At 48.9% G+C, this 12,642-nt stretch overlaps 1 protein-coding gene across 1 annotated transcript in view; it reads left to right on the forward strand.

Moving 5' to 3' along the window:
* The window catches only part of LOC142902600 (adenylate cyclase type 9-like), a 33,582-nt gene continuing 20,940 nt past the window's right edge, over window positions 1–12,642 (forward strand). The window contains exon 1 of the mRNA XM_076047815.1: window positions 1–2,889. Coding sequence (XP_075903930.1) covers window positions 1,044–2,889 — 1,846 coding nt within the window. The 5' untranslated portion in view covers window positions 1–1,043. The remainder of the gene's footprint in view (window positions 2,890–12,642) is intronic.

Here is a 12,642-nt window from a genome sequence, read left to right on the forward strand (position 1 = left end):
TATTATTATTATTATTATTATTATTATTATCTGCATTTACAAAGAAGTTAGTCGTCAGTGGCACATGTTTTTGAGATAAGAAGTGAAGGTGCAACTCCCCCCCCCCAACTTGCTGCACGTCATCTGTTGACAGCTCCATCTGTACCGGCTCTTGCACTGAATTTCGACACCCGATCGCCGTCTTTTTCTTGCCGGATAATTTTTTGTTCTTCTGTGTGGGGGATTGAAAAGGAAAATCTGGACTTTTTTTTTTCAAATTTAATTAAATTTTTTAAACCTCCCTCCTTCCCTCTCTCCCTCCCTCCCTCCCCGACGCTGTCTGACTTTATGTCAGCAGCCGACCTATCGAAATGCGCACGTTCAGAAGAAGCTCTTATCTCCACCCGTGTAACGTTCGGGCCGGCTTGATGAAGACGTAAAGAAGGAGAGAGGAGAGCAGCAGCAGCAGAAGAAGAAGAAGAAGAAGAAGAAGAAGAAGAAGAAGAAGAAGCGAGGAGGGGGTGCTCCCGTTGCATCCCCCCCCCCAAAAAAGCCCGTCCTTTCCGAGAAGGATGTTCGGTTCGGGAGGCAGAAAGAGTGATGACAGTGGTTTTACCGCAGCTGGAGAGAACGCCGGGCTCAAACCCAGAGCCTCTTTGGAGAAGGATGCGTGTAATGTGAGCGCTGACGCAAACCCGGGCTCGGATAATGAACTGCTCAAGAAACTGGAACGGCGCGTCTTGTGTGAGTGAGCGTGCAGGGGCGAGCTGCGTGCGTAACAAGTACGTCTGCGCCGCGCGTGTAACCATTCATGCCGTGTGACTGTTGCCACCAAACACCTTTGCTCTCTCTCTCTCTCTCCCCCCCTCCTCTCTCCCATCCTGCCTCCCTCCCTGCCCGCCGCGCGCCACACGTGCACACGCGGCGCCCACGCACCGCGACTAATTGCCCAGGCGCCATCTGAGGATATTATTAAATATTTCACGCGCCCCCCCCCCCCCCCTCGCACGCCCCCCTCCCTCCAACCCCGTGCACACCGCGCTTCTCCGTCAGACGAAGTCAATATGGCAGCGCGGCCGCAGCAGCAGCAGCAGCAGCAGCAGCAGCGCCAGCAGCCTCTGATGCAGGGCACGGAGGTAACCTGCGACTCCAGCGGGGACGGAGCCGTGGCCGTGCGGATCAACAACAGCGCGCCGCACGTGCGCGAGTCGCAGGCTGCTGTTGCGGCGGCGGCGGCAGGTAGCAAGGCGAACCCCAACCTGCACAAGTACAGCATCTCCTCCAGCTGCAGCTCGGCAGACTCCAGACCGGCGGCCGCCTCCAGGGTGCACAGAGACGCTCCGCCGCTGTTCGAGCGCTCGGCCGCTCAGTGCTGGGACCCCAAGTTTGACTCCCCCATCCTGGAGGACGCGTGCCAAGAGAGGTGCTTCCCGCAGACACAGAGACGCTTTCGGTATGTTCTGTCCTACCTGGCCGTGGTCGCTTCACTCTGGGGCGTGTACTTTGGGGTCAACAGCGACCGGTGCCATCCCGTCACCTTCCTGGTCCCCACAGCCTCCTTCCTCGTCATCCTGGTCCTCCTCTTCTTGTTCACCTTGACGCGACCCTACACCTGGCTCTACAACCAGACCTCCCTGTTTCTGATCGCAGTCACCTTTGCCATCACTCTGGCTCCACAGATACAGACTGCCGGCTCTTATTTCTCACCGAACAAAGAACCTTCAGCACCGTGCATATCTCCCGTGGGCACCTTCTCCTTGTGCATGGAGGTTCTCTTGTTGCTGTACAGCGTCCTCCACGTCCGCCTGTACGCCTCAGTGATGCTGGGGCTCCTGTACTCTGTACTGTTTGAGGCATTAGAATTGCTACCCCTGCTTCAGAACAGTTCTGATATGGCCACAGGTTCTCAGTCCAAGGAGGACAAAGACAACCTCCGTTGGCTGGGGCCAGCCAAAGCTCTGCTCCATTTGTGTGCCCACGTCATCGGCATTCACCTGTTCATCATGTCAGAGGTACGTTCCCGCAGCACCTTCCTCAAGGTGGGCCAAGCCATCATGCACGGCAAGGACCTGGAGGTGGAGAAGGCCTTGAAGGAGCGCATGATCCACTCGGTCATGCCCCGGCGAGTCGCAGATGAACTTTTGAAGCAGGGCGATGACGAAGGCTGCGGCGAGAGTTCTGGCAAGCGCTATTCCTCGGGTGCCTGCTCTGCCTCAGCCGTCTCGGTCGGCGGTGGCGGCGGTGGCGGTGGCGGCGGAGGAAGCGGCGGGGCTGCGCAATCCCAGTGCGCCTCCAATTCAAAGCATCACCATCACAACAATCACAAGCGCAAGAAGACCTCCATCCCGCGTGGCCAGATCATTTTTCGTCCTTTCAACATGAAACGCATGGAACCCGTCAGCATTCTCTTTGCCGACATTGTGGGTTTCACAAAAATGTCGGCCAACAAGTCGGCACCGGCCCTAGTGGGACTTCTCAATGACCTCTTTGGACGTTTCGACCGGCTCTGTGAGCTGACGTGTTGCGAGAAGATCAGTACGCTAGGGGATTGCTACTACTGTGTGGCCGGCTGCCCCGAACCCAGACCCGACCACGCGTACTGCTGCGTGGAGATGGGCCTGGGCATGATACAGGCCATACAGCAGTTCTGCCAGGAGACCCGCGAGACCGTGAGCATGCGGGTCGGCGTCCACACAGGCACCGTGCTGTGCGGCATACTCGGCATAAAACGCTTCAAGTTTGACGTCTGGTCAAATGATGTCAACCTGGCAAACTTGATGGAGCAGCTGGGCGTGGCAGGGAAGGTCCACCTGTCAGAAGCAACTGCGGGATTCCTGGGCGACCACTACCAGAAGGAGGATGGACAAGTGGCGGAGAGAGCGGGACCAAGTGTGATGGAGAAGCTGAAGGGTAAGTCGCAGTTCAGGTTTAATATTCTTGTGTGAATTTTCTTGTCTGGTTGTGTAAGGGTAGCGTTCTGTCAAAGAAATCCACACATGCTTTGGCAATTACTATCTTGACAATGATACCGTTTTATTTATCTAATGTGCTCACTCTGCTCGTCACAAAAAAAGTAAAAAATTGGCCGGAGGCTGAAAGTCTGTGATGGCCAGTGGAGGAGCATGTCATGTTGATGAAGGGAGTCATTTGCTACGGTAATATAGGTCAGAGGCTTTCTTTGTCCAAACGTGTGCGTGTCAGTATGTGGTCATCAAGGTTGAGGTGGGTCACCGATGACTTGAAAAGATGTTACCCGACCAGTTGTTCTGGTTGTAATGGTGTACCGCAGAGGCATCATATTAACATGGTAGAGCTCCAAAAAGAGAGGGTAACAGAGGTGTTCTGGTTTATATGTCACCCGGTTGACTTGCAGGTTGTCGATATCAGGAGCTTTTTGTCATCCATTGCCTGTGTGCTTGCCAGAAATAAGTGAAACTGTCGGAGTGGTGCATTTTGTATTTGTGTAAAATTTGATTTTCGTTAGATTATCTTTTGAAGACCGAAGCCCCTCAACTGGAGGAAATCCTCAAATTGAACAAATGTATTCATCATGGGATAAGCGTTGTCATCAAATGCTATCTTGGTCTTTGGATCTTATCATCCACAAAAAGAGTCACTTTGCAAAGGAGGCTACAAGGCACTCGCTACACATTCAGTTTTCAGCCTCAACCACAATAGCCTGCAATAGTCTTTACAGCTGACTAACTGGCTCTAATGTTTGCTGGATGTCATTCAAAAAAAATCTGATTGCGACTGGAATGTGGTAGACAGGATATTAGATGGAGGTGGGGAGGTTAATGGTTGATGATAGGATGATTCACGACAGGTTGGACATCTTTCCTCCCTTCCACGTCCTTGCTCTGATTTTTCTCCCACTTTCACACACAAACTGTTGAAAAGTTGCATCAGCGGGGCTAATTCAGCAGGGGGATCTGTCCTGAGTGCTGTGTTATAAGAACTTGTGTCAGAGTGGCCTCTCAACTGGTGGTTCTGCACCATGTTGTCACTCTCGGTTTTCAGAATCAAACCGAGCCCGGCGTGAGATGCATTCACCCGGCTGTGTTTGGATAGTGGAATATCGTTAGCGTTCTCAGCTGAAACCTGCCACGGTTTCATTCTCATCACAAAAAGAGAACATTAACAACTTGCATCCTTTTGCTCAGGTGAAATTTAACACATTCAACTGGGAATGCAGTGATTTGAGCTAAAGGCTTTGCTGATGCACCGCTGATGCGACTGTGGAACTGAACTAACTGCCCCTCTCTTTCTCTCCGCTCCTCTGTTTTTACTGCCATTTGCTTCCACCTCTCTTCCTTTAACGTTACACTACTTTCTCTGTTCTCCCTCATCCTTGTGTTGTCACAGCCATGGCTGAGGTCTGGCACCTGTCACCGAGATGCAATTAATCCTGTGCATAACACCGCTGGTAGAGTCTTTTGTCTCCAGTCGTTAACTCAGGTCTTGAGGCTGTTCTTGAAAATACCGCTAAATGTACAGAATCAGTGGAGTGGTGTGGTTGTGTTTTGAGCATGAATGTGTTGGTAAATACTGTAAATGAGAGTTGCATTGGATGGTCCTGATATTTTCCATTGCGAGCCAGTGAGTCGATGGTTTGTGGTGCACCGTCTCCTTTTCATTTGAGAACTTGAGATTTCGGTCGTGGCATAAATCCTCGCGCACCTGTGTTCTCTGTTTCTTGTGGGATAAGGATGAGTCACAGCCAAACGCATCGGCCGTGCTACGAGAGTGAACGCGGGGAGGGGGGAAGGGGGGAAAAAAAAGAGCTAAACCTCCACACGCTTCCAAGCCTTTCAAAGGCTGTGACAAGTTTATTAATTTGACTAAAAAAATAAAATAAATCCTGATTGCTCTCGTGACAATCACTCCATGGCAACAGTCAGCAGTTCGCCCCGCAGTCCATCCGTTTGATTTTCAAGTGGTTTCACCAAAGGAATCATTCAAATAAATGAATTGCCATCCTTTATTTCTACAGCCCTGCTGCAGCTTTTTTATGGAATCTGTATTATGTGAACCTGTAGACAACATTTTGCTGTTTTTATTCCTCCCAGAGGAATTGATATTCCACTTTGTACCACCATTCATATCCAGTCAGATCAGACATTTACACGCTCGTTCCCAAAATCCACACTCGTCTTCTGTCATTGACTTGCCAAGCTGGGTTTACCTTCCGCTATCTGCTCTTAAAATGCCTTTTTTTGGGGGGCTCAACTTACCGGCTGCTGGGGGGGACTTTGTGTTTTCAAGTGTGCGCCTGTCTGAGTGCATTAGACTAGTGTTGCGCAGCAGTAGTGTCTGTATCGGCTGAGTAAAGGTTTGGACCCTGACCTCCTGAAGGAGAATAATGGCTGTGACACTGACACCTCGACACTTTGGGAGTTTGGAGGTATTGTGTGTTTGTTTGTGTGTGTGTGTGTGTTTGTGTGTGTGTGTGTGTGTGTGTGTTAAAGTGTTGCGCAGAAAAGCGCTTTCTTGTGGCTGTTTTTTCTTCCCTCTGTGTGTACGTCCCGTGCATACACACAACCGTGGGAAGTCCATCCCCGCTGGCTGGTTAGTCTGCGCTCAATCAAACGTGTCACCTTGGTATGCGCTCGCCAAGGGACGGCTCTTTAACCCTAACCAGGCCGACGGCGGCTCCTGGGGCGTCTGTTGTCTGACGTCGTCTCTTTCCATTGTTTCCTGGCAAAGGTTGCATTTCAGGCCTCCAGCTGATAGAGTTACAGGATCTAGACAAACTTGCCCGAAGGTCTGTCAACAGAGTGTAACCAGTATCTGTCTGTTTAAAGTTTTCCCTCCCATCATCCTTTAAACCGGTATCCTCGCTCTTTGTGGAAGCTCCAACAAAGCGTCAGCTTCACCAGGAGGCTAAAACTTAGTGTTTCTGGATGCAGGCTGTAAACAAAGGGCTGCTGTTTTCTGGTCAAATGTGCTCCCTACCTTGACAAAAGACATTGTTGAACTCATGCAAATCACAAAATCATGCAGACATAAAGAATGCCCCCGCAATGCATCCCTCTGACTTTTCCAGGCTCGCACACTTAGGCAGCGCAAGGTTGAGCCCGCAATTACTGTCAGCTGGCATTTCTGCACTGTTATATAAGGTGCATCCATTCTCCATTATCATTAATGTGGCGCGTGTGTTCCGGCGAGAGGGAGGGGAGAGGACGGCGTAAATCATAATAGAGCGGTGACAGTCGGCAGGCTAATGAGCTATCAGAGTGTACAGAGAGGCCAGAGGCACCGATGGGAGACGTCTGTCCCGCTAATCTGCCCCGTCTGTCCTCTGATAACCCTCACTGTCTTCCTCCGTGTCCCCCGCCCCCACTAATTGATCTGTGGTGTCTCAACCCGCCCTGTCTCCCCCCCCAACACCCCACTCCACCCCCTCTGACCCTCTCCGTGTGTCCCACGATGTTTTTTTTTCTTTTTTTCTTTTTCTTCGTGCTCAAGAATGTGTCGAGTCAAGTGTTCCGTCGCCGGAGCCCTTGTTTGTGTTGGTGAGAGTGTTCACCGTTGATAAGTGTGCCCAACCCTGTCCCATTCTGATATCCCCTCTGTGTGCCTGTGCGTGTGTCTCTCACTCTCTCTCTCTCTCTCTCTCACACACACACACACACACACAGAACCCGGTCTGTGAACACATTATTCTTTCTTTTCAGTTTTGGGTCTCAAAAATAAAAACCGTGCGGAACAGACGTGTCAACTGCCTGTGGCTGCTGTTTTTTTTTTTCTCCTTCTTGTGGACGGTTCGCATTGCATAATGATGTAAACACGTGGAATTGACTTTGCACGCGTGGCTCTGTTTGTGTTGGCCTGTATTTAACTGACACTCAAATATGACCTCATAAACCACATAAAGGAATCAGGGAAGTGTGTCTGCGCTACAGGTGGATTCCCTCGCCGCGTGGCTCCTTTGAGGTTTCGCCCTTCTTTTTTCTTCTTTTTTTTCCGAGAGAGAGATTTCAAAGCCGGGGCAGCTGGCGACTACTGCTACCGAGGAGTTGTGCAGTGTTAATCGCTTGATCTGAATAATAGATACAGTTAGCCCACCCTCGGGGCCTCTTCAAAAATCCATGAGCTTCCTGCAGCAGTTGAGGTGGCTGTAGTAGCTACTGGAGGACGGGGCCAGTTTTGCAGCCTGTTGGCATGAAAGGCACGAGGCGATTAAGGCGGCGTGCCGAGGATTCATTCTCAAAAGGCAGAACGAACATCTAAGCAGGTGGATTGCTTTTGTTTTTGTTTTGTTTTGTTTCCATTTGTTTGATATGAGGATTCCTAAGGTCCCCAGCATCTTACAGTAGAAGCTGTCTGGGAACACAGTGATGGGAAAGAGTGTGGGTTCCTTTGTAACACGGTGTATTTTTTGCTTTTTAAAATTCATTACCTACGGTCAAATTATTTAATGACATGTATAAAAAAGGTTATATACATTTTTATAGATATTTGTCTCATCCATCCAGGAGGAAGTTATTGAGAAAAAAAACTACCTAGCACTTTGAGATTTCCTAATGAACAGTGCTTTATAAATAAACTTTTATTATTCTTTATTATCATTACCACCGCCTCTTTCTGTCCAAAAGACCCTGATCGAAGGATCCTATATGCTGTATTTGGCCGCTGCTCCCATGAGAGCTGTCAGAACTCTCAGTGGTCCAACTGCCCAGTAAGCTTGACAAGGTTTCCAACGTGGTACACAAGGTACCTGTGATAGCCGAGCTCGATCGTGGTACCTGTTTTAACTGCCCTGACTGTGCGACTCCATTCGTGCGTTTTCTAGCGAAGTGCTAAACAATAGCCGCCTGTTCTGCCGGGTGTCCGACTTGGCCCTTCTTCAGTAAATAATTCCCCCACCCTGCCCTTTGGCCCCAATGAACCAGTGGTGCCAGGTTGTTGCTCCGTCAAGCTTGAAGGAGCTGAGACGTCATAGTCATGGGTAACCTGCACTTGTCCTCTTGTCCCAGAACATTGCAAATAGGTTAAGCGGTGGTAGAGGAAAGAGTTGAGTCCTTTGACGTGTTGCCCCATTTTGCATGATTGAACATTCTTGCAAAAAAAAAAAAAAATCCTTAAAGGTCCAGTGCGTAAAATCTGGTTTGATTTATGATTATTATATTATTAAAATCTTAACATACTGCCCATAAATACATAAATAAAAGTGTATACTCGCAGTACAATAAAAGTAATTTAGTTTTCCTATTCCCAGAATGCTTCTCATACAAGAAGAGTGTACTTGCTCCTAGTTAGCTGCCATCTTGCGCCTCCATTTTTTAAGGAAGCCCACCTGAGAGTGGCCTTAAATACAAATGTGCCATCAGGTGGACTTCCTTTAAAATTTTACACACTGCACACTTACAAAATATATTCACAGGTGAAAGTGACGTGAACATGACTCCATTCACCTGGGTGCATTGGAAATGTTTGCATTTTTTTTATTTTTTTTTTTACTCCAGATTCTATTCCCTTTAAGAGTCACCCGACCTAAACAACCCGCTGGAGACGTCCTGCAACAAGCGCCACATAAAGCGGTGGTTCCCTGGTGGACGGAGAGGAAGAGCCCAGTTTCCCACAGTCTGCTTGAAGGCCGCGTGGGCGTGTTGCATGTGTGTGTGTGTGACTATTAATCGGCCCACATGTTTGCAGCCGAATCAAAACTATTATTATTATTATTATTAGTAGTAGTAGTAGTATTATGTCACCTAATAATGGTTTCTATCATTACAAAGGCCTGGCTGTGTGTAAGTCTAATCAATGCTACACCTTTACATGTAAGGGTTAATATTTAGCCGAGCGCCATCACACGCGCGAAACTGAGTGACGCGGCGGCCGTCCCTGGCGTCCCAATTGCTGCCGGACCCAAGGCCGGTCATTTGCCCGCTCAAGGACTGTCCTTCTCTCCCTCCGTCAGTGCTTCCCTCCCTTCCGTCCGCCGCCGCCACCATGTGACCGAAACGCCGCGACCCGAGACGGCGAAATGTCTTTTTAACAGCTGCGAGTGCGCGCGTGTGTTTATCTGAGTGACGCAGCGGCAGTCGGAGTGCGTCACCGATGCTGTTGCCCCGCGGCGCTGCGTTGCCCCCCCCCCCACACACACACACACACAGATGCACAGTTACAGGACCTTTGCAGAATAAAATCCATCGATAAATCGTTAAAATATAAGAGGAAAGATCTCATGGTCTTTATTTCATCAGGCGACGCTAATGTTAGCTGGAAATGACAGAGAGCAACGGGAGGGCGACTGGTGCGACTGGTGCAACCAGGCCTCAGCCGTCACTCCCAGTTGATCAACGCTAATTGAGTTTCTGAAGGCTCAGATTTGTGGCTTTCATAAACCTTCGCTGTCCATCTCTTTCCCGTCAGTGATAGTTTTTGGTTCTTGGTCACAACCTGCTCTTGAGATGAACCACGACCACGCAAAAAGCGGATAGTCCAGGAGGAGATGAAGAAGAAGAAGAGGAGAAAAGCAGAGGAAGTAAAAAAAGAAAAGAGGATCGGGCTTGGAACTCCCTAGAATAAAATGATGGCAGCAGAGAGTCAAAAGAGGAGGAGGAGGAGGGATAGATGGATGAAAGGGAGGGCATGAGGGAGGGAGGGAGGGAGGGAGGGAGAGAGGGAGGATCGTGTGAGAGCCTCATCCCTCCGTTTTCCATCTGCGTGTCCAAATATGGAGGCATCTGCTATTGCGCCCGAGCCTGTTCTCAAGACCCGTCGCTGACCAGACAGAGAGCTGGAGGGTGGCGCGGGAGAGGGGAGGTCGGGGAGGGGTAGGGGGGGGGGGAGAGGGGATGGTGGCTGTGTCGAGGAAAAAAAAAGTAAACAAAACTGAAGAGACATCAGTGGGAGAAAGTTCGATTGGAAGACAGAATAGATGAGAGGAGAAGATGCAGCAGAGGGTTGGAGAGGTTGTCGAGGAGAACGTGGACGTTAGGAAGTCGGCGAGGAAGACGGTCATGGGGAGGGGGCGCAAGTCAAAACCTATTTTTAGCGTGCTTTGGTTGTTTACTTTCTGACTGTCCCATGCTGCAAGATGAAAGAGAGGAATGGGAGAAGAAGGCCGGGCAGAGGGGAGGAGGAGAAGAAGAGGGTTCGGGGGGCCGATGGGGGAGGGCGTGTTTGGTCCGCCGCACGTCTTCGCTGGACGTCCGTGCGGGAGGACCAGGAGGAGCCGCTGACCTCTGCGTCGCTTGGGGAGGGTTGTGATGCTGTTAGCTGGAATCACAGTTCAACTGGAAGTCCAGATTTGGAACAGTCATCTGGGAAAGGACAGAAGCGTAGGACCAAGTCTGGACGTTGTTGTTGTTGTGTGTGTGTGTGTGTGTGTGTGTGTGTGTGTGTGTTTGGGGGGGGGGCAGGGGGGGGGCGGGTTAAAATAGCTCTTTGTCAGTATTTGGTGGTGCTGGTTCGCACTGTTGCTTCATATGCTATCCAAAATTTTGGTCATGGATTCTTCTGTGGGATATTCCATCGACTCATCGAGGAATGGGATAAAACACAGGTTTGCTTAATTGAAGGCCGCTCCGCAGCGGAACGCGGCCATTACCTTCAGTGTGCAAGTTCACACCAGACGTGGCGCGGGCGCGTTTCAGAAGCGTCCCAGAAGCGTGAAACCGGGCCGCCATGGTACCGTTACCGTTACCGCCCTGCTTCATAGCAAGAAGGTTGTGGGTCTCGGTTCTTGTTCTCGTTTTCGGTTTACGTGGCTTCTCCTCTCTAGAGACATGCAGGGTGTTGTTTGCCTCTGGATCTCTGGTGCTGAACTGATGGCACGTCCAAGGTGTCCCCCTGACTTTTTCCACCCTAACATACCTGCGATAGTATCCAGCTAGCTTGCGATGCTAGAAAATAGACGGATTCATTTTTGCCGTTAAAGCCTGATGTGCTCAACGGAACGTGCTCCAAAAACTCCTGAAGCTCCTCAAGTCGCTGCTTCAGTAGCAGCTAAGCTAAACTAAGCTCCGCCCGCCCCTCTTCTTCTGTGTTTCTGGAAGACTGCGGCTTGCTGTTGATTTAGTCCGCAGTCACTGTGAGGGGTCACAGATGCTTAAGTGCTATAGATTGGAGTTTGGCAAGATGGACGCGTCTAGAAATGATCGGTCTACCTGCAGTGTGGAGTTGAGTGAAAAGGAGCTGCTGCTGTTGTAGCAAAAATTGATTTTTAGTAGATTTAGGATTTTGCCCCTGTTTATTTATTTTTACATTCACGGTGTTGTTTCAGGGTTTTTTTTTTGTGTTAGTACGAGTGAGCAGGACTGTGAGTGTGTGTTGGGAGAAATGTTATTTTCTGGTAAAACTGTAGTTGTGTGTCTGTCTACGGCCCGTACGATCTTTGACGGTACATGTGGAATTCGACAACTTCGCTCGACTTCCTCCTTCCTCTCAGACTTCTTTGCTTTCATTCATTCATTCATTCATTCATTCATTGTTTCAAATAAGCCCACTGTAGATTTGACTTTGTTCTTTAAAGTGAAGCCGTGTGTGTTCTATTAGGAAGTGCCTGGCTCAGTGGCCTTATGGCAGTGACTGCCATGAGCGTGGGAGGTTGTGGGTTCCATCCCCACTGATTGTTGCTCAGTATTTGAGGTTGGACTTTGGGAGTTAGATCAGCCAGTGATAATTAATATACAGTCAGTATAATCACCTGGTGCGCTGTGGAAAATAATGGCTTCGAATTGCACTCAGCCAAAGTATTTTTATTATTTTTAAAAATTTTACACCAGCGTGACTTTTGATCACTCTTTTGGGTTTTGTATGACGTACAAGAGCTTTAGAATGAAAAGTAGGAGGATGAAAGATTCCTGATAGACCTTCTCAAAGGTGTTTCATTGAATAAGATATAATAAGAATACTTGTTCAAATCATTGATAAAACTAAAACTCTTAAATTCTGACTATATATTTGGAAGTTTAGACGTTTCGCAGTGATTGACGGCTCCGCAGACAGTTGCAGCATGCGGTGCGCAACTTTTATCAACCAGCTGTCAGTTCTGTTCAAAAAGTCTGATAATTGAAAAAAAAAAATGTCTGGGTCCTTTGTTCAGTACTCGGTGCCTCTGGGGGTTTTTTTAGGCTGTAAGTCAAAGGAGCTAAATTAAGAAGCGTGACAATGGAGTCGTTCTGTGAGGCTTTGTGCGCCTTGGAGATACTGCACTGCACAGTTAGCCATCAGCCGCTGAAAGCACTTTCGATAATATTACTGGGTTGTTTTGTTCCAACAAATAAAACGTGTTTTTAAAAACGTCCCAATCGTAAAGAGGTATGTTTTGAAATTTTGCAATGTAACCACAAATACATTTATAAAACTCCTCATCCCTGCTTCTGCACCAAGGTGACCAACACTCAGAAAGTGTAACTTAGCTTATCAGCGCCATCAAGTGAACATTGGTTAAGGCTGCTAGCTAAATGCTAGCTAGACACTCTAGCCCAGTTGTGGGCAAACTACGGCCGGGGGGGCCATATGTGGCCCATTAAGCTTTTTAATCCGGCCTGCTGAACTGGAAGAAATTATATTGATAGTAATTAAGTCACAAAGTAGCTGTATTTCATCAACATCTACAGCAAAAAATAACATTTTTTCAGTGTTTCGAGAGTAATTTCAATAAAGAGCCAAATACCACTTGGCTTCAAAGGCTTCAAACTTGGATTAAAA

This window comes from Nelusetta ayraudi, unplaced genomic scaffold (assembly GCF_046127955.1).
Source record: "Nelusetta ayraudi isolate G7.1 ecotype Tasmania unplaced genomic scaffold, CSIRO-AGI_Nayr_v1 ptg000095l, whole genome shotgun sequence".
NCBI lineage: Eukaryota > Metazoa > Chordata > Actinopteri > Tetraodontiformes > Monacanthidae > Nelusetta > Nelusetta ayraudi.